This window comes from Magnolia sinica, chromosome 7 (genome assembly GCF_029962835.1).
Source record: "Magnolia sinica isolate HGM2019 chromosome 7, MsV1, whole genome shotgun sequence".
Classification (NCBI taxonomy): domain Eukaryota; kingdom Viridiplantae; phylum Streptophyta; class Magnoliopsida; order Magnoliales; family Magnoliaceae; genus Magnolia; species Magnolia sinica.
In genome coordinates this window covers 42,091,110-42,118,921 of record NC_080579.1, presented here as the reverse complement: position 1 = coordinate 42,118,921, position 27,812 = coordinate 42,091,110, and the positions used below count along the sequence as shown (strand labels likewise).

Below are 27,812 nucleotides of genomic sequence, written 5' to 3'. Positions count from 1 at the left end.
TGGTCTAGACCGGCCTATCAAAGTAGGGGGAGTGAGACTAGCTTCATCTACATTAACTATGTTTATATCTTCATATGCGTCTTGTTCTAACTATTCCTCCTGACGTAGGGCACTATCGCATCTCTTTCTTGACTGTTTTTTCATATACTCCATGATCTCCCTTTTGGATTTCTAGAGTAATCTTGTCGCATGCCTTTGCATTTGACCCTAGTAAATGTGTAAGGTGTTGCTTGTGCCTTACAATGCCACTGGAACCCACATACCCACATAACTCACATATTATGTGAGTCTTATCTGAAACATTGCGATAGTGCCCATACTTCCAACCTGGGTCATTGGACTTGGGTTTCAAAGAGGAAGATTGGGAAGAAGACATTATGTTGGTGGGGTGTGTGTGTATTGATTGCTAGTACTACAAGTAGCTAAAAAGTAAACTAAAAACTAAAGTGAAGTAAGAGACTAAAAAGTAAAGAGACTAAAGAGATGGGACTTGAGAGAGAGAGAGAGAGAGTTACACACTTGCACTTACACTTACACTAGTAGTAGAAATGGAGAAGAGGGAAAAGAAAAGGAGAGAGAGAGAGAGTTACACTTTACACTTGTAGTAAAAGAGGGGAGAGAGAGATTTACACACAAACATAATTACAATTATAAATTTATAAAAAAAGAAATTCTTCACTTTTGTCTTCACTTTTGCCTTGATCCTTGAGTCTTAACTCTTGAATCTAGAATATTGTAGACTTGTAAGTTGTGTTGTTGTAACACTAACTTGTAACTTGTAACTTATAACTTATAACTTGTAAGCAACAAAGTAACAAATGAAAAAAAAAATGTTAGAAGTTAGAAGTTAGAACTTGGATATGATTATGAAACTTTAAGAGAGAATGAGATAGAAAGAGAGAGTGGTGGGTGTGTTGTGTGAATATGATTATGAATTTATGATCTTTATAACTTGGAAAAATTAGAAACTAGAAAGAGAGTTCAATGGATGGAGCTTGGTTTTCTTGTCTCTTGAATCTTGATTCTTGAATTCTTGTAATTGTAGTTGTCCCTTGATTGAAATTTCAAACTTGAGAGAAATATGGATGGAGTGGAGCTTGGGGTTTGGAATTATGTAAGAGAGAGGAAAAGAGAAAAATAGTGATAGAGAGAGTTTGAACTTTGAGTGCATGTAGGAGTGTTTAGAATCTCTTTTTATAGAGAAAAAAATCAAGATATATTTTATTTAATTTAAATTTCCAACGGTCAGAAAACGGTCAGATTTCTGACCGTTGGCAAATATGCGATCGCATATGCCGTACGCGATCGCATATTATCGCACATGTGGCATATGCGATCGCATATGTGCAGTAATCGCTTATGCCACTGTCGCATATGCGATTTATTGACATGTGTGTGCATATGCAAATGTGCGATTGCACATGACAACACTGCTACAGTCAAGTCGACCGGTAATGCGCCATGTGTATTGGTGACATGGCCGGCAAAATTACTAATGGTCACTTCTGATGGAATTAGGTCGACCGTGGTTTTCCCAAGTTTAGCCATCGTTCTCTTTGGTAACATATTTACTGCGGCCCCATTATCTACTAAAATCCTGGTAATAGGACATCCACCTAAATAGGCCGATATATATAATGACTTAAGATGCTGTGTCATGTCACCGGTAGGTCTGTCTATAATCACTCTTTCAGATACACCACCGGCCACAACAGTGATTGTACCGACGTGTGATGTTTTATCAAATTCGACTTCACTTTTCTTGTTCTCTTCAAAAGGAAAAGAGGCATGTTGTATAATTATTGGAGCATGTTCCTTCACATCCCTAGGCATTGTGTTTGGCTGAGTTGGCCTTGCTTGGAAGCTAGATGGCAACGCGAAAACCATGTTACCATGGAATACCACAGGCAACAACAAACCAAACACAATTTCACCACTCAAACCTTGCCCCCCTAGTGTATCAGACTCGATCTCTTTGATCTGACTATGGTGTTTCTCGGTCGCAGGTTCCGTTGAGGGGCTAATGGTTGGGGAACCCCTCTGAACATCTGTGGTCGATGAGAGCTCGTTGGTTAGCCATTCTTCTGTAGGGAAACAATCCTCACTGAGGTAATCTAATAAGTTGCCAATGCTGTCTTTTTCTTTGAGATCTCCCAACCTAGCCGTGTTATCGAGGGGATCTTGGTTTTCTTGTCTCACAGGTGGTATCATAGCTTCGACCGCATTTATTGCCACCTGTTCATTGAGCATGAGAATTCTCCAAAATGGATGGGCCAATCTGGGTTTTGGTTGAGGAGGCGTTTCTTCCCCCTCCATTTCCCTTCTCGTCGCGGCCCTCTACCTCTGCCATCGGCGTTTTTGAGTTTTTGTCAAAGCTTCTGGCACTGCCGAAAACTTCGGGTGAGTGACTCACTTCCATACTCCTTCCCACGTAGTAGGAGGCTTGACCATCCTTGTCAAGGGCGGTCCCAATTGTGACCGATGATTAGGGGCTGATTGCCTTGGCCAAGAATGATCTCGATTGAAGTTGTGATCATCACCTATCCTCCTAGGAAGATTTCTTGATCGAGGAGAGATTTCCCGAGCACACCGGTTGCAGAATTGAGAACCTTGATACGTCGACCAAACGATTGTCTTGATAATGGGAATTTGGCGTCGCCTTTGTGCGGGTCGGCTGGACATTTCCCCCAGATTATTCGAGTTGAGATCAATCTTTGGTTTCGGATGATCCCTCAGATTGGCAGTAACTGTGTTCACCTCCATGCTGGATGGGAATGGATCGATGTCAATCAACATTGCTTCTTTTTCCTTCTCCGGGAACTTTAATTATCCATGGTCGATGTGGTCCTGGATGAGATTCCTGAAAACAACACACTTGTTAGTGGAGTGAGATCGAGATCCATGGCGCTTGCAATACTCAAGCTTTTGTAATTTATTGATCGGAGGTATTTTTTGATTGATAGGGACTATGATAAACTTTGCAGTCAACATGATATCAAATATTTCTTCAGCTCGAGTAATATCAAAAGTGTACCTTTTTGGGCCTTTTGAGCATCGGGGTGGTCGATTCCACTTTGACCAATGTTGAATACACCGGTGGCTTCTTAGCGTCCACTTCAACAATCGCAATTTCATAATTAGGGTTGTTGTTGTAAGTCCCTAATGATGAATTGGCTCGTTTGGCCCATTCCTAAAGCAGTTCCTCGTAACGAGAGACTTTCTTAGTTAAATCATATAAATCGGTAAACTCAGTTCTTATGATTTTTTTTTGCGGAGCTTTTATTCCAGCCTTTCATGTGCAAGCTGCACAAATTCGGCTCTGTCATGACCACTTTGCAACGGCTTTTTGCCTGCTTGAATCGCATGATGTAACTCTCGCATGGTTGTCCAGGCAACTGTCGGAATCGTGCGAGGTCGGCGATGGTTATCTCCCCGTTTCTGAGAAGAACTGGGCATTAAACTTTTCTTCCACCTCTTGCCAATTATGTATAGAGTCTGGTAATAGGTTCGAATACCGCGTGAAGGCCGCAACGGTCAATGAGTGGCCGAATAATTGTAGCTTATGGTAATTATTGTTGGCTAATTCGCTACATTGCATGGTGAATTGGCTGACATGTTCAATAGTCGACTGATTGGGTTCGCCAGAAAACAAGGCAAAATCCAGTCGATAATTCCTCGGCAATGGATGCTGCCAATCTACCCACTTGGGGTATGGTTTGTGGTATATGGGAATAGTGTTGCAGCCTAGCACTTGGCTGACAATCTCTTACACAAGTTGTATTATTTGGTCACGATCGACCCGTTGAAGCTCTATAGCTGGTGGTTGATCCGAACTGAATCGATTAAAATTATCTTGAAATCTAGGACCCTGCGGCGGGTTAAACCCAGCTGGCGGTCCGTGATTTCTATTTTCATGCACAAAATCCCTAACCTCCCATTCAGGTCACCTAACTTCCACAGGGGGTGGTACATTCCTGACCTCTACAGGAGGGATTGGTGGTGGGTTACGCTGCAACGGCGGCATGGGCGGTAGTGGGACTGCACTACCGACCGAACTTCTATTGTGTTGTGACGTTGGTTATGTCCGCTTCGTTATTACGGCCAATAATCGTTGCATAGCCTCAGTCTGGCTGGGCCATGTAATGATTAGTGCTCTCGGCCTGTTGGCGAAATTGCTCCGCTTGGGCTCTCTCATACTCCTATACCATCTGGATGCTCATCTGAACATCCTGAAGCACAACAGATACCTCGTCCGGAAGTATGACAGGAGACATGGACGGTCCAGCCTGATCTCCGGTCAGGTTAACATTTAAATTAAGCCCCTCCGGGGGTGCCTGAGCCTGCACATCATCACCTGGGGGTGGTGCGGTTGGCGTCGTGGGTTCGGTCTCAGCAAGTCGGGCACTTCTCCTTTGCATTTTTGGCAACTGTTAAATCGGTAGTCAATAAACAGTGTCCCATCGGCGTGTCAGAAAATTGTTCATTGTTTCTTTTCTCACACGGTGGGTGCGGGCGTGCCATAATTGAATTTGTGGCTTTAATTTAAAACAAATAACAATGACCCCAAGCACTGAAGTAGGTAGATACGAAGTATGACTGAGATCTAAGGAGATCAGTCGCCTATTCAATCACTCAATGTGTAAATGGATTAGGCGATAATTAGAGGTTGGGGTTCGTCCTTTGATGGTGGGTTACTCCTTTGCCTTCTGTTCGAAAGGACTTTTTGATACAGACTGAATGAAATGAGAAAGAAATCCTTACAGTTGGCCTCTATGAACTGCTGAAGGATATTCCTCTGATGATTGAGTGGAGTCCAACATGTGAGCATAGACTTCAATTACCGCTAAGATTACGAACTACTGGATTAATGATAAGAATTACACTACGAAATGTAAATGGCAAGTTCGGAAAGTAAATGATTATGCTAAGAAACGTAATTGACTCAACAGGGAAAGGTAAATGATTAAACTAAGGAATGTAAATTGACAAGATAAGTGCAAAGATAATTGAAAGATAAATTTTGGTTTGATTGGTTTGGTATGAGACGAGTTTTTTGCTTGCTTTGCCTTGCTATTTATAAGCTTTGATACAACAGATCTGGATCTTTCCGACGTTCCCGTTTTCCATTACTTGGATTCTAGACGCTTCCCACGTTCGTGCTTCTTTGGCTTCTCCTTTAGCCACCTGTCCAGTGATTGTGCGAATTCAATTGTTGGCCACCTGCCATTTGGTCATCTGAATTCAGTCGCACCCCTATCGACCGCTTGGGTGATGTTCGGTAGTGGCTAATACATTGTGGCTCCGCTTTCCTAGACACAACCGTGCATATCTGCAGAAAATCCCTGTTCTTACAGCACGTATCCGTACAGATCACACGTAAATGGCCTTGATTGGCTAAAATAGTACTCGGCCGGATCGGGTACAAACAATATCTATCCTGCCTTTTCTTGTAAATCCATTTACAACCAATTACTTCATCCCACTGGAAGCTCAACCAGCTCCCATGTCTCATTTTTGTACAGAGAGTCCATCTCGTCATGTATGATCGCCATCCACTTCTATGCATCTGGGTCATCCAGTGCTTCCTTGAAGGTAGACAGATCTCCCTTATCTGTAATAAGTGTGAATGCAACATTCAAGTCATCTTTATATGTAGTCGGTAATCTGTGATCTCTTGGTGGATTTCTTTTGAGAGGTGGTTGTTCCACCTCCTCCTGTACCTCTGCCAACGGCCTAGGCTCAGCCTGTGTTTCAACCTTTTTAATCTCGACATTAATAATCACTTATTTCTCTGATTCCTTGTGTTTTTCCTTACGGAACACATAATCCTCATCAAACCTGACATCTCGGCTATTATGATTATCCGAGTGACTCCGTTATACAGTCTGTATCCCTTCAATCCATTATCATAGCCTACAAAAGTACACTTCTTCGCCCTTTGGTCTAGGTTATCTCTCTTAATTGACAGTACATGATCCGATCCAAATAACCCCAAAATCCCTTCACAAAACCCCAGCTTTGCTCTCCTAATTGCTCTAGAAGCCCCTTGAACATCATTAACCCTAATTCCCCCGTTTACAACCCCCTATATAGAGTTACAAATGAATTAGGAAACAAAAAACTGCACTTGTGCCAAACCATGTGCGTGTATCGATGGGACATTCGATGGCATCGACAACCATCGGAGGCCAATTGATGGCATCGAAACCACCTTCGATGGCATCGAGTAGCAACTCCAAAACTGTCCAGCAAGCAAAAGCCAAAATTTAGGAGTTTCTCGATGGGATTGAGTAGATTTGTCGATAGCATTGACAAATGCTCGATGGGATCATCAAGTGGTCTGTCAATGGCATTGATGGAACCTTGATTTCAGTCAGATTGAAGACATCTGACAACAGATTTGTATTTGGTTGTTCTTCTTTTATTAGACTAATAATTATTGCAATTGAACTAGTGCATCCACATTCCAAAGATTCCTAAGAGAAACAATAAAAAGCAACAATGGCCTTTGGGAACCAGTGGGCATCATTGTAACAGACACCAATCCAATCGGAAGGAAGCAATTAGTTTGTCTCATTTCAGGGTTTGTTCTCTTTTGAGGGAATTTATATCTAACGAGCTTCGATCAAGCAAATCATGCTTGTTTTGAGTTTGATTAGGGCCTATTTAGTTGACTTTGAGCAGATCAAGTTGACACTTTTTTCATTTTTTTTTTTGGTTAGTACACCCCATTGTCAGTTCAGACATCACTATTAGCTACCCCCACTAGGGAATCGATGCTAAGACCTCAGTGTTGAAACGAGGTATCTTTCACTTAGTCTACCACTTGAGCTATGGATCAAGTTGACACTTCCCAACATACAACATTCATACCAAATAATGGCTTGTTATGACACCAAATACATTTTAAAAAATGCATATTTAGTAGCCTCACATTTTTTAATAGAAATTTACCAACCTAAAAAAAGAAAGACACTGATCATTACAGGGCATATCGGTTGATACGACTTGTATTGACTCAATTAGTGATCTGGCCAATACTTTGAACAACACCGTTTTATATGTAAAACACAACAATTAGTGGTTAATTAGGATTAGGTTTTTCCCTTCTTCCCTCTCTTTCTATAATCCAAAAATGATATAGTAGTCCGAAGGACCATCCAAAATATAATATTCCCTCATGCTAACATTCCTCAAGCTAGAGCATAGATATATGTCATGCCTAGCTTGGAACCAAGAAAACTGTGCCTATGATAATGCCTTGGTGAGGATATCCGTAACAAGTGACTTGGACTGAATGTTGGCCGTGATAATCTCTTGTCAAGCAATCTTCCCTTGAATGAAATGACATTTAACTTCCATGTGCTTTGTCCTCTCTTGAAAGGCTGGATTATTTGCAATATGGGTTGCTGCATGATCAATCGTACTCCAATAGAAGCCTCAAGTAAGCAACACCTTTTTGAATTTGTCAAACTACGGCATTGGAGAGTGCTTCAAGCTGTAAATAACTTTCCAAAGTCCATACTCTCCCAGTCCCTCCCTGAGCAACAAATCCTGGAGGTTGCTCCATGTAAACTTCATCTGCCAAGTCCTCATGAAGAAATGCGTTCTTGACGTCCATATGATAAAGGGGCTGTCCCTGTAAGCTGCAATAGAAATCATCACTCTAACAGAGTTTAGCTGGCCACATGAGAAAATGTCTCCTTAAATTCAAGTCCCTGGGTCTGCGTGTAGCCCTTAACCATCAAATGGGCCTTCAACTGCTCAATGGAAGCACTTGGGTGATGCTTGATAAACCCATTGACACCTCACTACCCCTTTTTCAACAGGCAAGTTAGCTAACTCCTGCATATGGGTCTGGTAAATGTCAACCATCTTATCTTCCATGGGTTTACGCCAACTAGGATGTGCCAGTGCATTATGGTAATTTGTGGGCACAAATACATGTGACAGAGACATAACATAGGCATGGAAACCAGGGGCTTAATTGATGATAAGAAATAAAATGAGTTGTAGAATTTAGGGTGCAAGATCGAATATCTTTTCTGAAGGCAATTGATAATTCGAGGTCAATAGGTGTGGAAGATGGACCCACAGATGGAGGGGAAGGCAGAGAGATGCTTGAATCAGGAGAATCAACCACTTCCTAGCTGATTCTGGTGGTGGTATGTCCACAATAGCATAGTCAGTAGGTCCTAAAATATCAGCCACTGATGAGAACTATAGGCAAAACGTCCATGGAGGGAAACTCCTCACCAACAGTAGGGTTGGAGTATGGAGTATTGTTAAAGAACGTGACATCAACACTTGTAGATACAAGCAATGGGGTTATAAGTCATAACATCTATATCCTTTTTCGGGTACAAGAATATCCAAGAAACATATGCTTGACTACTTGAGCATCAAGTTTGCGACTTCCAGGTCCAAATTTATGGACAAAGGAAGTGCACCTAAATACACGAGCAGGTAACAAAAAAAGGTGATGAGTTAGGAAACATGGTAGAAAAATGAGTTTTATCATTCCACACTGTAGAGGGCAATCGATTAATGAGGTGACATGTAGTGAGAATTGCATACTTCCGAACCGTTTGGGAACATGCATATGAGTGAGAAGAGATTTGGCCACCTCCAACAGGTGCTTATTTTTCCTTTCAGCCACCCTATTCTGTTGTGGGATGTAGGCGCATGAAGTCTAGTGTAAACATTGTGAATACCAAGTAACTGACGAAACTTCTAAAGTAGTGATGAATACTGTCAGTAAAATGGGTCCTATGGAAAGTCCATCTCAGATGAAGTCAAGTATCCCCGAAAGCAGGTGGACAAATACTCCCGTGCATTATCAGACATAAATATTGACATATTGGTTTTGAATTAATTTTGAATCTCATTATGAAACAGTAAAATAATGTCAAACGTTAGAATGGTTTTTCATCAAATACACTCGAGACATGTGAGTAATCATCAATAAATATAATAAAATATTGAAAATCATTTGAACTTGAGACCCAAATGGGACCCCATGATCAGAATGCACAAAATAAAATGAAATAGAACGCCTAATCTCATGTCTTGGAATAAAAGTAGAACTGTGGTGTTTGGCTAATTGATATGACTCACAATTGATTGAACTGAATGAAGATAAAGAAGGGACTAAAAACTTTAAAGATGCCAAAGAAGGGTGGCCTAACTGACTGTGCCACTGTAGAGGTGATGCGCTAGCATGAAGTGTAGCTCAAACAATTACGGGATCAAAGTAATAAAGTCCACGTGATTCAAGACTTCCACTCCTTGTCTGCAGGTCCTGAAGCAAACAATGAGAAGGATAAAATGTCACTGAATAATTTAGGTTCTTTGTTGATTGGCTCACAAACATCAGTTTAGTAGGCAAGTTCAGTACATAAAGAATTGAAGTTAATAATAAATCAGAACTAGGGTAAGAAACACCCATACTTTGGACCTTAAATAATGATCCATTCGCAAGGGTAACAGAGGAATGTTATTGTAAGATGTCTAAGTGGGAAATGAGATGGTATGTACCAGTTATATGATCTGTGACCCTTAGTCAATCACTCGAGGGGTGGGGCTTGAGGATGCAATAAAGGCATGTGTCAGCGAGAGTGGCAATGGATGTGGATAGCGTCGCCGTCACCATATGCTTACCAAGCATCCTTTCATAGTCATCTCGAGAGACTGTGATGGTTACTGAATCACCTGCAAAAGTCGGGCTAGTAGAAGAAGCAAAAGACTGTACACCCTCAGAATACATTGTTTGATTGGCCAAGAGAGGCCCAAGGGGTTGACCATGAAGTAACCAACATCTATTAGCAGTGTGATTTGGCTTCTTGCAGTGAGTGTAGAAGTGTTGCTGTCAAATGGGCTTAGGAGAGACTATGTCCATGGCCACGTCCAACACCACACCCCCTTGTCATCCCCCTGTGCCTCCTCAGTCTCTAGAGGCTGTAACAAAGGCCGAGGTGTCTCCAGATGCAACTGGGATGGAGGTATATTGTGGAGGTGCTACTTGGAGTACACTGGCAAATGCATCAGTCAAGGAGGGGACATTGTCACCTCTGAGCATCTGAGCTCTCACCGGCTCAAGGTATGAGTGCAAGGTGGCAACAAACAAAGCCACACTAAGCTCCTGTCTATACTGTCTCTGCTGGACTATATCAATAGTGTATGGGTGTCTATGATCCACTCATCAAACGACCATTTGAACCGGGCATAATGCTCATGGAGATTTTCTCCATATCTCATCATACAAATCTCCTGAAAGATGTCATAAAGTCACTATATATTCTTCTTTATAGAGTATAAGTGCTGTAGATTCTCCCATACTTCTTTAGCAGTTGCATGGCATATCATAAGTGGTATCATTGTCTTATCCATCAAAACGGTATGCATTGTCCCATCCATACTTGCATATAACCAATTCATGATTGTCATCCTCACTCCGCTGAAGATAATGATGCCGAGTCTCCAGAAGGACTATCATTTGTCAAGTGTTTAAGATTCTTCTTGGATTTTAAGAAGAGCTTGATAGATTGTGCCTAGGGGAGAGGACTTAACATCCCTTTTAGTTTAACTGAGGTTATTTGCCGAACCACACTCTTCAAATCATTCTTCACATCAGTGCTTGTGTTGGCCATGGCTGATAAATCACACTATCAACTGTGAATTATTTTGCCAACCAACAAATAAAGGAGAATCCCTCACTAGGAACTCAAGGCCTCTTTAAAACATGAGATTAGGTGGTATGCAATTACATTTAGTCCAATGTAAATTCCATCTAGCGTTTGGAAATGATGGGAAGGAATGAATTAATCCATGTATCATATTATCCAGTCCCAACAGGTGATACGGTGGGATTTCGAAATCCACTACATGTGTGGGCCCCACGTTGATGCATATGTTTTATCACCCATCCATCCATACACACCCTTTACACATGACAATCGAGTTGCATATGCATTTAGGTGACCAGAATTAGTTGTGGAATCTGATCCGTTGATTATAATTCCATGGTCTACCAAATAAAGGTTTCACTTACTATAGCATTTTTCCTAAAGAAAGAATTTGATCCCAAACGTGTGATTGGACAGTCAAAAGACCATGGTATTTCCAGACATATAATCATTGTGTAATAATGGTTTTAATTCCACCTAATGCAATTCAATACCATTTAATCCCGGTTTCCAAATGGGCCCTCAGTGTACATAATCAGAAGACGTTTCCTCCTTTTTCGCAAACAACAATCTAAATCAAAGCATGGCATGAAAATCCAATATCTGGATCAAACGCATCATAATGCTCTAAGATCAACCCCACCCAAGCAAAAAAAATTTCTCCGCCAGAATCTTGGTAATAGACGGAATAATAGTCAAACTTAAATCCGAGTGCGAATATAGCAAAAGGAAAGCAACTTCATTGGAATCAACGGTGACAGTGGATGGACATGTTGTTTTGAGTTTCAGGGTCGCCATTGTGGGTTTGGTCAATAGGCGAAGTGAAGGCACAATGCAAGGGTTCTGGGATCAGTGCGCAAGCGCTGACTCTGACCAGATCAAGGGTAGGGCGGTGACATGTTCAATGTCCAGCACAGTTTTAGGTCCACTTCTTGAATGTGGATGTTAGAGTTGGAGATGCCACAGAGGTGTGGCAGATTTTTTTTTATCTCCTTTTTCCGGAAGGATTGGATGGAGTAACAGGTGGGTTTAGATGCCAGTTGAGAGGAATATGGAGATGCTGTATTGCGGTAGCAACATTGATTTGATAACGAAGAATCACAGCACCGATGGTGTGGATTTGGTGGTGGCTGGCTGCCGTTATTATAAGCAGAGATGGAAAAGGGGGTTTTGCTACGGTTGGGCGATGCTATACGGCGTGGGTTTTGGAGCTAGGGAGAAGGAGAAAAAGAGAGAGGAGAGAGAAAGAATTGAAGCTAGGGTTTTATCCTGCTTTGATACCATGTAAAGCACCATAAATAGTGGTTAATTAGGATTATGGTTTTACCTTCTCTCCTTTCTTTATTTATATGAATAAAATAATTTGAAAATCAGATGGTAATACGAAGTACCACCCAAAACATAAAATTCCCTCACTCTAACAATGCAATACCTTCTCTCTCCCCTTCTTAAAGAAGTCCTCTACTATAGTTAATATGTAGCATTCAATTTCCATTGATCATATGATTAAGATCATTTGATCAAAGTGATGTTTAAGTGGACGTGCAGACGTGGGCCCCACATCATGGACGGTCCAAATTAAAGATTGGGCCGATTATATATTAATTGGACTGTTTGTTTTCCTAGCAATCGATTGGATGGTTCAGGATCTTCAGCTTCATGTCCAGATCTCGTAAAATAGGTCCTCCCTCTCCACACTATCAAGATGTGCATGGTGGCTGATCTTCATTAAGTTGAGGTTGTTGATTGGGTGCTTATCTGCAACTCCCTTAGTGTTTGCATGTAGCTGCCTTTTACGCATCTTCATGTTGTAGTGGCCGAACACTAGGTTTTGGCGCCTCTCGAACCTCAGTTTGTTCTTCTTATTTGTGTGAATAAGCAAGAACCCTCGCATGGTGATGATGACACTATCAATGCAAGTACGTGAATCACCAAGTGCTACTAGGTCGGGCAATCACTCCTGTAAAATGACCACCACTTGCCTGTAAATTGATAGTGGCAGCTGTTAGTTCCATAGAAATGTCACATGCCTTTTGCTACTAGAAAGGAAACTAACTCACATGGCATCGTCTTTCCCTGGACCTGGTAGCAAACTCTTTCCCGAATAAGCTCCTCTTATCTCGAAACATCACAATATGTTCAATAGAATTAACAAAATTTGTCAGTTGTTTGTATACTACATAATCAAGGAGCTTAATAACAATTCAATGCAACAATTTTAACTCATATGCCAAGTTTGCTTTCCCTGGACACTCAGGTAATAATGTCTCATATACATCATGCACTACCCTCTTAAATCATTATCATCCTAGTCTTTGACTGTAGTTGTACACGGGGAAGTATGTTGAAACCCCATAAAATAAATGATTGTTATTGATTTGATGTAATGAAAATGACATGCACGAAAATAATTGAGGAAAGAATTATGCAGAAAATTAGACTTAATTACTTACCAGGCCCGTGAAGAGGGTGAAAAAGAGTCCTCCCCCATTTGTCAAATCAATGATTATGTGCATTTTATATATGCCTTTGGTGCTTTTGCCTTGATTGTATCTTTCATGAAAACATTGACTCATTCATACAACCCATCGACGGATGCTTGTTATACACCGTCCTTGGCACTGCGTAAATGGGCTCTAAAATCTCCAACACATCATGCACATGCTCCTAGAACAAGTTGCTCATTACAATCCCATAAGCCTTTATCCCCTATGAAGTATCACACTCATCCCATTCTGCTCATTTAGTAGAGGAGAAAGGCCTTAGAGTCCAAGCTTGTGTTTCTTGAGGTTGCTTAAGGTGATGAAATTTGTAGCGTGCCATGTCACCCTAGGCCACAATATATCGACATTAGCTTTTCCACATCTCAACTAAAAGCCATGTGTCATCATCATCACCATCATCATTTAAGCCTTATCCCAACTGATTAGGGTTGGCTACATAAATCCTTTTCCACCACTCTACTCTATCAAGGGCCATAATTTCGATAAGACGATAGGTCATCAAATCTTTTCTTACTACCTCCACCCAATGTTTTAAATGTCGACGATATTGGCTGATATATCGATATATCCTACGATATATCTTGTATCCCATATGCGTGATACCAAACACACAGGTGGTGTCGATATATCCTACATGTTCGATCCAGTGAACATTTTCAATTTCCAATCCTTTTTTTTTTTGTTGAAATTATGTTAAATCAAATTTCAAATGGTTGCAAATCCATTTGTTCTTCATGTTTTGCATGAAAATCATGGAGTTTGAGCTTTGATTTCGAAATCCATTGGTTCTTCATCTTCTCCAATTTTTTTTTCAAAAATTTCCTTCAACTAGCTGTCAATTGAGACTATTTTTGAAGTATTTAGGAGTATTGATGAAATGATCATTACAAACACTCTAATTTCGAAATTTGAGTGTAGATGGTCCAATTTGTGGAAATTTAGAGAAAATTCAAAATTTCCTAATTTCTCTCAAATTGCTTGCAATGTTGCACTCCAAAGATGAAATCAAGCATGCATGAGGGCTGATCTACTGATTTGTTAAGTCCTTGTCAATTTTTGGAAAATAAAAATCATTTTTAATAAAAAATTATTTTTTTCCCAAAATTTCCCTTCGACTAGCTGTCAATTGAGACTAATTTTGAAGTATTTAAGAGTGTTTTATGAAATGATAATCACATACACGTTAAATGTTATGCATTCAATTTGAATATAGTTACATTAGTTCAGTCAAACAACGCATAATTTAGGACCCTATACACATGAAACTTATTATGTGCACTTCTTTTTTGAGATGTTATGATTTAAAAGACTGTATCGAGGTCTTTTTAACAATCCTTGAAGTTTCATTGATAAATTCAAGCATTTTCCCAATGTTTCCCCATATTTCCCAAAAGGTGCGATAAATTACCCGATACAAATGATATAACCCGTGCGATAACTGATATGTATCTGTATCCTAAGGATGTGATACGTAACGTGATACTAGTATTTCCAACGCTGCCTCCACCCACGTCCTTTTGGGCCTTTGGCTTGCCCTTTTGAAGCCTTCAACTTATACTAACTTGGGCCTTCTAATTGGTGGAGTTCTTGGTCTTTGTTGTAGATGACCAAGCCATCTAAGTCTATATTCCCTCATCTAAGTCTATATTCCCTCATCTAAGTCTACTTTCCTTCACGCCTGGCTAAAGCTATGTGTGATTGTAAATAAAGCTTGAGACTGCTCTCCCATTGACAAGCACACCCTTCACGGCAGGTCTATTCCCCATTGTATCCAGCATCGATCTATATCATGGGCTGTAGATGGGGCCAAGTACAAGTGATATTCCTTCATCAACTGCTTTGTCGCCTTCACAAACATGCTCCCATTATCGGTGATGATTTTTACCACATTCTTTTTCCTCCCCTCCCTCTTCACATCTTTAATCAACCCATGTATGTAATTTACATTCTTAATCTAATTTGATGCATCAATTGACTTCAAAAATATAGTTGTTCCCTATAGTAGACCATAAAATTTATGAGGGGCGGCCATGTCGGCCTGTCCATTCATCTCACATCAGTGTGACCCCATATTGCTCTTAAGATGGCCTCAATGTATCAATGTACAACCTTATATCCTCCACCTCGACATCTAGGTAAGTGGCCATAATCTCATGTAAGGAGGGAGGCTTGACACCTGTTCACTTCCCACACGTTGCACCTCGGCAATCATGTTCTTAAAATGTATCATTGATATATATTTTCCCATCCTCGTCCCATTCAACAATCATGTTCTTAAAAGTGTGGTCTTGATAATTGTTCTCGGCAATCTTGAGCAAGCATGTGGTCACAAATAAATCATCTTGTGATATATTTTCCCATCCTCTTCTTCAAATTCCCTCTAGTAAACATGTCCTTCAAATGCTTCTGCGTCCTTCTTGCTTCCTCATACTCTACCAGACCTAAAGGTAGATCTGACATCCTCATTGTGAGCAGTGCAGACCCCAAATTTCCCTTACTATTGCCACCCTCACCTCAGTACCCCCCAGTCCCACTACTGCTGCCCACCTCACTGTGTCCACTAATCTTTGACGTAGACCCCATAGAAGTGGGCCTACTGAAGTCCCACCACCTTCTCTGGTCATCCCAATGCTCTAGTAGAGTCTCTAGAATTGCTCGAATGTGCTCGGTGTCATCATATTCCTCTACTGCTCTAAGACCTTGTACAACATGCACTTGGTCGTCCCTATTCTTCCTCTCATGCTCAGCTCACTCTTTTCTCACCTTCACCCCTTTTTGTAATATTACCCTCACCAATGTGCTTAGTGTCATCATATTCCTCTACTTCCTAAGACCCCGTACAACATGCACTTGGTCGTTCCTATTCTTCCTCCCACTCTCACCCCTTTCTGTAATATTTACCTCACCAATGCCTTCACATCCTTTGGAATACTTGGGCAATCCACAATGTTTCGGTGCCACCCGCTAGGTGTTCTTTTAAATGGGACACCCCACTGTTCCTTGATATGTGCCCACAATACCTACACTTTGACCCGAATGGAATATTGGGAAGTGGGTTCGTGCTATCAACCAATGTCCTGCTGCCTCCTTTTTCCACTCATTTTTACCTGCATGAATACATTAGACAAAAGAAAGTTAGAAAAAGTCATAAATTTCATCTCATAAATTTTTGAAAAAAATTCAATTTTTATCCATTTTCTTTTTAAATAAATATTCCAAACTCACTAATAAATCAACTTTACTTAATCTATATTAAGTATGTTTTTAAAAATAATTTTTTAATATCATTAAAATATTTTATTTTCAAAAATAACCACAAAAGTGTGGTTGAAATGTTACTGTTCAGATTACGCTCATAAATATGTATATATATTAGCCTACAGTGTGGTTGAAATGTTGCTGTTCAGATTATGCTCATAAATATGTATATATATTAACCTACAGTCCTAGATAATATCTATCTATCTATCTATCTATCTATCTATCTATCTATCTATCTATATATATATATATATATATATATATATATATATATATATATATATATATATATATATGGATTTTTATCTATTTTGCTATTTTGTAATTAAAATATGTTTTTTTTTTTTTCAAATTGCTGAAACTGACACTGATTAGTAGATCAGCCTACAACTAGTGTTTAGTGATTGTTTGAGACCATACTTCTAATTTAAATGAGTGAAAATTGAATATTTCGGGATTTTCCCCAAATTCATAAATCGGAGTTTCAAGTCCATGACTTTGCATACAAATCATGCATACTCATGGCCTACGAACATTTTTTAATCAATTATGAGCAAAAAACTGAGCTTAAAACGAAGATAGTCCCAAATTCATACTGAATGGGTTTACGGCCCGTTTCCGCTTTTCGATTTTGATTTCCCTGCCAAAAACGAGATTTCCTCGGCAACCACTCAAAAGGAGTTGCCTAAACCCGCCCTAGAAGAGATTTTCAAAAAGTAATCTGACGGCAATCTGATTTTTTTTTTTTCAGCTTCAAAAAGAGGGGAATGATGCTCCATGCATGATGATACGTGGAATACATATAAAGTGCCTGGACGATATTATGCAATATATTTTTGATATTGCGTTATATCACACAATATTGATAATATACCAGTTGATACTGGGGAGTTTTAAAACTTCCTGGGTATATCATATTGCCCACATGATATTGCAAAAACTGGTGACAATAAATTCAGGTGTGGGGATGGGGATTAGTAGCGGGAGTGGCACCTAGTTAGAGGGATTGTCATGTCCCTAAATCTAGCGTTGGTAATCCATGATTACTATACACCAAATTTTAGTTGACAACCTCCGTAGAACTCCGATTTTGGGACTTCCAACTATCACATACTAAGTCCCATAAGCGGGGCTCCGCAAGGAGGATTTCTGAAAGTTAAGACGACAAACACGTATCATTTCTCAAAATTTCATCATATTCACCATATGTTACCATGTACAACTGAGCACACCAAGGCAAAACCAAAACATAAACCATGTCATATTTACCATACCTGATGTACATATTCAGGGTATTACAAAAAAAATATATACACTGACATGTACAAAACAAAAAGGACAAGTAGAGTCTGTAGCCTCTACTCCTGCAGCTCCCTACTCTCACCTGTAAAAAAAGAATAGAAAGGAAAGCTTGCGCTACTAAGCCCAGTGAGTGTGTGTGTGTAGTGAAAATGCATGTTTCATGTCATGGTCATATAATGCACAGGCCTGCTGGACCGATAACAATAAAATAAAGATACAATGCATTATGCCATGTTTTATGTTCCAAATCATTTTTATATACAGAGGGGGGACTTCTACCCACTTGTAACATACATACTCTTTCAACGTTTCCACAACTTTCCACATTTTCCAATTGGATCACCAAGGTCTGAAACAGAGGTGGGACTCGCATATGATTGCTACTCACTTGTATAGACTTTTTCCACCGTGGTCAACTACGGAGGTGAGACTACATAGTTTACGGGCTGAACTAGTCTAACCCACTTGTGTTGAACCTCACTATCTGCCTAACAGCGAGAAGTCATAAGTCGCCTGGCAAAATGATAGTGGATAATTTACGAGCTCGTCACACACAACCTATCTTTAATTGCCCATAAGTAGTCAGGTCAAACCTCTCAACCAATCGACACGCGTCGGTGGGAGTCGCTGCCTACTTTGGTATTTTGGCATTCCAGTGCTCTGTTCTTCCACCTGGTCTAGGCATTGGTTACTCCCAATGGTACCAATCGGGGTTTAAGGACTTTCACCCACGGACCCTCTCATCATGTCTTGTTGAATTACAGATTTTCCGGTGTGGTGTCCAATTCAAGTCATAACAAAGTATGTTTCATCGCATTGACAATCACCGTATGCATGAGTCCACGCACAATCACAATATGTCATGTTTTTCAAGGGAAGCATAGGATGACCTTCCTCATGTGGTTTCCTCATGAATTTAAGTTTCTCAGAGGGTAGACACATCGTGTGTCGCAACACAACCCACTATGATCACCATACCATGATATGAATCAGTCACTCTCAAACATACAATGATACAACAATTATGAACCATGCATATGATATGCACATGACTTGACCAATCTAAATCCAATCCGAGATTCATTTCCGCTATAAGACTTCATGCCACAAGTATGCATTTTCTCAAGAGTTAACTACATCAAAAGGAGGATGGATAGCTCTTTCAAACATTTTGTCAAACAGGTAACGGGGGAAAAAGTCTGGGTCACACGAATAGGGTTTTCAAGGAAAATCCAGCAATGACTTACTCCAACTAAATCATAAAATCCAGCTATAGGGTTTTCAAGGGGATTTCCAATTAAACCATAAAATTCAACAATAGAGTTTTCGAGGGTTTTCAAGGATTTTTCCAACTAAACCGGATTTAAACCAAAAAATTCAGCAATAGGGTTTTCAAGGGGATTTAAACTAGAAAATTCAGCAATAGGGTTTTTAAGGGGATTTGAACCAAAAAATTTAGCAATAGGGTTTTCAAGGGGATTTAAACCAAAAAATTCAGCAATAGGGTTTTCAAGGAAAAACCAACACACATATATGCGTGCTCCTAATCTATGCACTCACTTTTAACTATCAGAGGATTGACTTTCAACCTCAGCTTCTATTTCCTTTTCTTCTTCTTCTTCTTCTCAACTTCACACTCAACAAGAAAGAGAGTGCTAGAAATGGGTTGTTGAAAGAGGGTTTTTTTTTTTTTTTTTTTTTTTTTTTTTAATGTTTATGGACTTGAAACTGGTTTTAAAATTAGTTTTTGTCTAAAAAGAAGGTTTGAGAGGTATTTTGTGATGTTTTTGAGAAGTGTAAGCTTATGGTAACAATATAACAATGTTGTTTAAGTAATTTGAACTAAAGTATTCCAAGGATTTTAAAAACATCCGGTCATTTGAGTTATTTTATCAAAATATACATGTGCATATCTATTCATGACTTACAATCCGGGTGTCCTATTGACATGCCGTTTTTGCCAGTAACTCTGTAACTCGACTACGGTCACAACGGTTAGGATCTCGGACCTAACGGATTTTGAAAACTCGATGATGGGGCTCCGCCAGATAAAATAAGGACATAATTATCATTTCTCAGATCGTTTAATTTTTAGTCCGTATATTAAAATTCGGACATCGGGTTGAAATATGGCTTGCGGCTCGATAACAGAACAATATTATGATCAAGTCAAAACATTCTCGGGGCCAATGGACCTACAGACAACGGCTATCCAGTGTATGAACCAGATTTCGGGGCCTCGGGTCTTACAGGGATCTCTGCTGAATACCTCATCCCACAGAAGAATAAAATGGGGGACAATGGATCACCGAGGAATACCCGTTTCGCAGAAGAACCCTAGGGATACCATTAATTAGAATCAAATAGTGAGATGAAGAAACATGATATGATTTCCATTGTCTCCATCACACCACAAAGCCCGACATGTGTCGCATGTATTATATTTGAAGGAACTCCCAATTAACAGAATCATTAGCTTTCTTCACATCCAGTTTGCAAATTAGACCTGTTTTGCCTCTCCGCTTAATTAGAATCACCGCATTCATGCACTATATGTCTATAAAGCTTCATCAATGATTTGTCTGCCAAACAAAATGCCCCTTGAGATTTGGATGTTACCCCACTAAGGACTCTCCAAGTCTCGCTGTCCATACCTTAGCCAAAATTTTATATGAGCTTCCGTTTAAGTCAATCAGCTTTCTTTTCTAGGACGAGGACAATGAAAGAAGCCCTCATTTCTTTACACAGTCTACCTCTTTCATGAAATTTTGATATGAACTCTAGCGAATCCCTTTTGACAACCTCCCAAAGCACTTGGAAAAACGCAATTGGAAATCTATACCAGAGGCCTTATCACTTCCAGGATCCACAACAGCTCTCTCTGATTACATTGAAGGACACAACTATAAATGCTGCTGATGCATTCTTGCTGCTGTGATTCTTGAAGAGACTCTCAGTACGTTCATGGTGGATACCACAATTGTGTTGCACACCACAATTTGTTGTGATTTTTTCTGTGGCCCATCATTCATAGTTCCCTCCAGATGGATGGTCTGGATAATTGTTTATGTGGTGATGTGGGCAAGTGGAGATGGCACACATAACAATTATAATGTGCATCATGAACATTAATCGAGACCTCATTCCTTGTATCTAACCTTTTCATTTGTCAAATCTACAATTTGGACTGCAAATAAGTTTGGGGCTTGCTGCTTCAGAATGATGTTGGAATGATTTTATCAGCCAATTACTTCTGCTGAGAAGGATTATCTGTCTTATCATGTTTACCTACTAAAGCATCAGATTTACGTTTTGGTTTTGCAAAGGATAAAAAGGATTGCTTAGTACAATGTCAGATAAACCTCTGATTTGTGTCTCAGGATGGGCAGCTAAGTCAAAGCAACAATGAAAGCAATACTTCTCTTGGAAGGATTCCGGAGCCTTCCAGACATTGGAGAGATGTTTTCTGGCTCTGTATTTTTGCCATACACTTGGTTGGCTTGGGTTTTGTTCTTGCTGTGCTTGGAATTAATAGATTTAAGAAAGCAGATAGGCTTAAGATTGATAAGTACACAAATAAGATAATCGAGAACCAAGCTGGACTGACAGAGACTTATTGGCCCTTTTATGCTGTAGCTGGTGGTGTTGGTACGGTCCTAGGATGGGCTTGGCTGTTACTCCTTGGTACCCGAGCGAGTCAAATGATGAAAGTTTCAGTTTATGGTTTGACTACTTGCCTTGCGGTTATGAGTGTTTTGTGCTTCTGGGGTGGACAGATTTTCTGGGGTATTGCATTTGCTATTGGCGCCTTTCTGCAGTTTTTGTATGTGATGTCTGTCATGGACAGGTTCGTCTTCTTTCTTGGCCTTTTTTTTTTTTTCATTTGAAGCTTCTGTTGGTTATCCTTGAAATAGAAGTTTCAGTTATAAATATTTTATCAACTCTCTTAGTCTCTCTTCCATCAAGGATGTTGCTAAGTTCTCGTTTCCTCAAACTGGCTTCTGAGCATATGATCCTCATTATTTGCATGTTATTCAAGAACTTGTTTTCAACTAGCTCTGTTCATCATGATGCCATTGTGTGATGTGAGTAACATCAAATTTAGTTTTTCATACTTTTTCTTCTTGTTGTTGTTGGAATCTTTTAGTTTAATCTTTTTAGGCATTTGTAGTAAATACCATCATCATCATCATCGACAACTAAGCGTTAGCTGAACTAATTGGGTCAGCTCTTTGGTAGATGATATGGGTTTTTCAATATTTTAATTTACTCTTCCCATCAATATAGCTTAGCAATCTGGTAGTCTGGAAGTAAGGGTCAATAGCTGCAGTGATTTGCCTGTCAGAGATCTTGAAAACTCAGAGCTGGTATGAAGGCGTTTTGCCTGAAATGGACATATGAATAGTATTGTGCTTCATGGGATTTTCCTATGCCCACATGTTTGTATATGGCAGCCGATCCATACATTACAAAATTTGTGTACGTGACACATGTGCCAGATCGAAACCATCATCAATTGGGTCCCAACATGTAGATATCCTTGCCAAAAAATCTCTGGTAGGTTGATTGATTGAGTAGGATTCGGTTTATGAAAAAATGGGCTATAAGCAAAAACTTGATCAAGTTTATCTAAGTTCTCCATTAGTTAATATTATGGACATGACTAGTGGACCAACCTGATTTTTTATCCATGGCATCTACACTATGGGACCCAACTGATGGATGACTTGCATATCACACCCATGTGCCACATTGTCACACAACTGCATGTAGATTGGCTGCCATTTTTTTGGGCAAGGCATGTCACTTATTCTTAATATATATATATTTTTTTTTGCAGAAAACTCATTTCAAGTGGAGGAAAAATAGAGTCATGAGGCCACACTTACATGCACAACACGTGCACACACATGCACAGACTTACAAGTGTCAACATCTACATAAATCCTATAACACCATTTCACCCTACCAAGGACCATAGCTTTGGAAGGTCATATCGTCATGATAGATGATGAAAGTTATGGCGAGAGTTTCATGCAAGCTACCTACCTCACACAAGCTACCAATTCACCCTACCAGGCATGTCACTTATTCTTAGATACTGAAACAAGATTGGGAAAGGGGAAAAAAGAAGTGATTGGAATAGGATCTGAGCTTTTGAGTAGGATGAATATGAGCCAATTTTGAAGCTTAATCGATCACCAATGTGCGGCAGGATTAGATAAACACCAAATAATGGACAGTTGAAACAACTCCAGCTGTTTCTAGTTTATTCAACAAGAAAGCAAGGATAGAAGCAATTAATGCTTAGGGATTTAAGCAACACTTGCTAAGGGATTGAACAACACAACCTAGAGGCAAATGCCTAAATAACTTGGATTCAATCAAAAAATCAAAGTTTTTGATGAATAATTGGATTGATTGAAAAGACAAACATAAAGAGCTAAAAGAAAAGAATACATGGAATGAAATAGGGCCAAACCTCTAAAACACTGAACAAAATCCCAAAACACAAGGTGTCACAGTGACACCGGCTTGAGATCTTGAAGTTGGAAGCAAGATGCAAGCAGTGTTCGAAGTATCGGTATCACTACAAGCAATGTTGTCAAACAGCATATGCGATCCTGTGCGATTGCATATGCGTGTGTGCATATGCGATCGCACAATCGCATATGCGGTCGCATATTTATTTATTTATTTATTTTTGCATTTTTTCAAAAAAATTAAAAAAAATCAGAAAAATCAGAAAAAAATCAGAAAAATCAAAATAAATTATTATATGTCATTGGGACATGAAATACATTTAATTTAAGTAAAAAAAATAAAACCAACCAATTACATACATATGATAATGATACATTTACAAATTACAATATAGTTAACTTCTTAAATCTTAGCAATTAACATTTTACATTTAACAATAACAAATATGAAATATGAAATATCAAATATCCATATTCAACAATCAACATTCAACACTACATGTACATGATACATAATATATCAAGTTATCAACAAATAACAATCAACAACATCAACATCAACATCAACACACTTAGACTTATGAGACAAGCATTAAACAAAATTAAGAAGTTATGTATTTATTATTTATCTAATCAATAATCATTAATCATATATATTGATCTAGTAGCTATTGTGGCATATCACCACTAGGTCCACCACCACCACCACCACCATCATCATTCGAGTCATCTCCTTCTTCCACATACACTTCTTCTTCTTCCGTTTCTTCATCATTTGTACGTACTAATACTTCATCAACATCCAATGGTGGATGATCTTCAGCTTGATCATCATTATCACATTCTTCTTTTTCAATCTCCTCAATCTTATCAATGGGATGACGGCTACTACTCGCCCCCCGGCTTCCCCCCGTCCTTCGCCTTCGAGTGGTACTACTACCTTCACCAGGTGTCGATCCATATGTGGCATCTTCAACTTGTGCCCACGTCAGTTCCTCTCCAGCAAATACTAGGTCCTCCGTCTCTACGAGCCACTTGTTATCTGCATCCAATTCATTTAAGCAGATAGGGTCAAAGAAACCGGGCTTTTCTTTCCTACTTTGGAATCGTTCTCGCAATTTTTGATTGTATTGAACGAAAACCAAGTCGTTGAGCTTTTTTTGCTCAAGGCGATTCCTTTTCTTGGTATGAATCTGCAAGAAAGAAAGCGCATTTGACATTAGCTATTTAGGTAATTAATTTAGCTTAGGCTACTAAAAAATTAAAATTTACAAAAAAACAACAATTACTAAACAGTCTAAACTTATCGCATCGAACGTGCTCCAATTGCGCTCGCAACCACTGGCAGAACACGTGAGTCCAAGAATCTTCATAGCTAGCTTCTTTAGATCTGGATCCTTCCTGTTCGGGTCCACTCCATAGGCAGCCCACCAGTCAGCTGAGAAAAACAGTTCAAGTATAGGTTAGAGTCTTAGTTTTAAGAGACACTTTGTAGAAAAACTTTTTGTAAGAGTTCAGTACACAGTTGACAGTACACTAACATTCAGTCATAGAAGTACTCACTGGGTAATATCATTATCCGATGTCTTATTACGATATCCCTTGAGAATATCTCTTCACTTTTTGTGTAGAAGTCCAGCAAAGTTGAGATCTTGTCCTGATCTCCTCTATCTAGAATTATTTTTTTCCAAGACATCAATAAATCCAACCATATGCATAGTTAGTGCTTCTGCTGGATCAGCAGAAGCGAATAAACAGGCTGGGTTAAGGATGTAAGCAGCCGAATAAAATGGGGATGACATTTGGCTGCCCCATCTTCTATCAATAATATCTAAAATTAGCTTGTAATCACGGTCTCTATAGTTAAAATGGTCCATGATCTTATTTTTCGCTCTCTCCATCGCATCATATATATAGCCCATTGTGGGCTTCTCATTCCCGTCCACCAATCGCAACACAATGACTAAGGGCTCGGATGATTTTAACGCCTTTACCACTTGAGTCCAAAAACTTTAAGAAAGAATTGTTTGTTGAATCCGTTTCCCTTCAACCTTCTTTGACCAAGGCCCACTTGTAAAATCGGCCGACACTACAAAGCTTCTAAGTTCTGATTTCTTTGCATGTAGCCTTTGTAGTGTTAAAAAGGCTGTAGTGAAACGGGTGACTGCTGGACGTAGCGAGTTACCCCCAATGTGTTTTCTCATTCGACTGAGAAGAAGGGCGTGTTTGTACATAAAGATCGTGATTCTTATAGCCCTTGCAATCACATTTATAAATAATCTGCCTATATCTTCTAACATAAGATCAATACAATGGGCCGCATAGGGGGTCCAAAATAAATGTCGCCTCTTCTCCATAAGAAGACGACTGACTATTACATACGAGGTTGCGTTATCTGTAATTACTTGTACAACGTAGTCCTTACCTATTTCTTCAACTACACTATCTAGTAAGTTAAACAAATATTCTTCTGTGTGTGAATGACCCGACGTATCCACTGACTTCAAGAACATTGTCCCAGCTGGTTAATTTATCAAAAAGTCAATGAGAGACTGACCGGATCTATTAGTCCATCCATTGGCCATTAGTGAACAACCATATATTTTCCTTGATCCCTATATTCAGCTATGAAGGATTGTGTATATTCAACTTCATTTTTTAGGCATGTCTCCCTCATTTCATGATATGAAGGAGGTTTAAGCCCAGGTCCAAATTGACCTATAGCCTCGATCATTACTTTGAAGCTTTTCGATTTAACGGCGTTGAAAGCAACGCCGGTTTGGTAAAACCACTTAGCAATATATTGAATTATGGTTTTCATATCTTTTTGTTTATACCGGTTCTCTAAAGTTGTTTGAGCTGGCCCTTTCCCTCTACCCCTTTAGTCGACCACATCCTCGGGGTGTGGTCTACACCATCTATCTATGGGCCCATGCCCTCGGGCTCTTTTCAATGGTTGTACTTGTGGTCTAGACCGGCCTGTCGAAGTTGGGAGAGTGGGACTAGCTTCATCTACATCAACTACATTTATATCTTCATATGCATCTTGTTCCATATATTCCTCCTGACGTAGGGCACTATCGCATTTCTTTTTTGATTGTTTTTCCATATACTCCACGATCTCCCTTTGGATTTCTAGAGTAATTTTGTCGCATGCTTTTGCATTTGACCCCAGTAAATATGCAAGGTGTTGCTTGTGTCTTGCAATGCCACCGGAACTCACATACCCACATAACTCACATTCTATGTGAGTCTTTTCTGTAGCACTACAGTAGTGCCCATACTTCCAACCCGGGTCATTCGACTTGGGCTTCAAAGAGGAAGATTGGGAAGAAGACATTATGATGGTGGATGGTGGTGTGTGTTTTATTGATTGCCACTTGCCAGTATCATAGCACTAAAAAGTAACTAGCTATCTACTAACTAGAAACTAGAAAGTAAACTACAAATAAAAAGAAAACTAAAGTAAGAGACTAAGAAGAAGAACTAAGAAGTAAGAAAGAAGTAGATCTAAGAGAGTAAGTAAGAGTAAAGACTAAAGAGCCTAAAGAGATGGGACTTGGGAGAGAGAGAGAGAGAGAGAGAGAGAGAGAGAGAGAGAGAGAGAGAGAGAGAGTTACACTTACACACTTACACTTGTAGAAACTAGAAAAGGAGAAGAAGAGGGAGAGAGAGTTTGAGTTACACACTTACACTTATAGAAAGGGAGAAGAAGAGGGAAAAGAAAATGAGAAAAAGAGAGTTGAGTTACACTTGTAGAGAGAGAGAGAGAGAGAGAGAGAGAGAGAGAGAGAGAGAGATTTACTCACAAATAAAATTAAAATTACAAATCTAAAAGAGGTTCCCAACTTCCAACTTTCAACTTCCAAATTCTTGTCTAAGTTGTCTACTTGTCTTCTCTTCACCTTTGCCCCTTCACTTGAGTATTAATCTTGAATTCTTGTTGTAACTTGTACTTGTAACTTGTAAGATGTAACTTGTAAGTTGTAACTTGTCACTTGTAAGTTGTAACTTCAAACTTGTAAGTTGTAACAACTAACAACTAACAAAGTAACAAATCAATTAACCAAAAAAAAAATGATAGAAAGAAGTTGTTAGAATTAGGAAGTTAGAACTTAGAAAACTTAGTTAGAACTTGGATATTATGAAATATACAACTGTAAATGAAAATGAGATAGAAAGAGAGATAGAAAGAGAGAGTGATGTTATGTATGTTCCCTTGATTGAACTAGAAAGTAGAAACTAGAAAGAGAGTTCAATCAATTCAGTGGATGGAGATTGGAGAGGAGTCTCTTGACTATTGAATCTTGATTCTTGAATATGGATAGTATAATGTATCATGTATCTTGGATTCTTGATTCTTGTACCCTTCATTGATTCTTGATTCTCGAAAGTTGAAAGAAAAGAAAAGAAATATGGAAATGGAATATGGATGGAGAGGAGTGGATGTAGAATGTAGATTGTAGAGTGCTTAGAAGTTAGAATTAGAAATATGTAAGAGAGGATGTAGTAAGAGAAATAGAGAATAGAGAGAGTTTGAGCTTTTTTTGCATGTAAGAATGCTTAGAATGCATATT

At 39.3% G+C, this 27,812-nt stretch overlaps 1 protein-coding gene across 4 annotated transcripts in view; it reads left to right on the top strand.

Moving 5' to 3' along the window:
• LOC131251304 (uncharacterized) overlaps positions 1-27,812 on the top strand; it is a 139,495-nt gene that overhangs the window by 5,812 nt on the left and 105,871 nt on the right. For 3 of the 4 annotated variants that reach the window (XM_058251947.1, XM_058251948.1, XM_058251946.1), the window contains exon 2: positions 21,133-21,599. In XM_058251947.1, coding sequence (XP_058107930.1) covers positions 21,133-21,599 — 467 coding nt within the window. The remainder of the gene's footprint in view (positions 1-21,132; positions 21,600-27,812) is intronic. The other variant, XM_058251949.1, reaches the window with a different exon arrangement.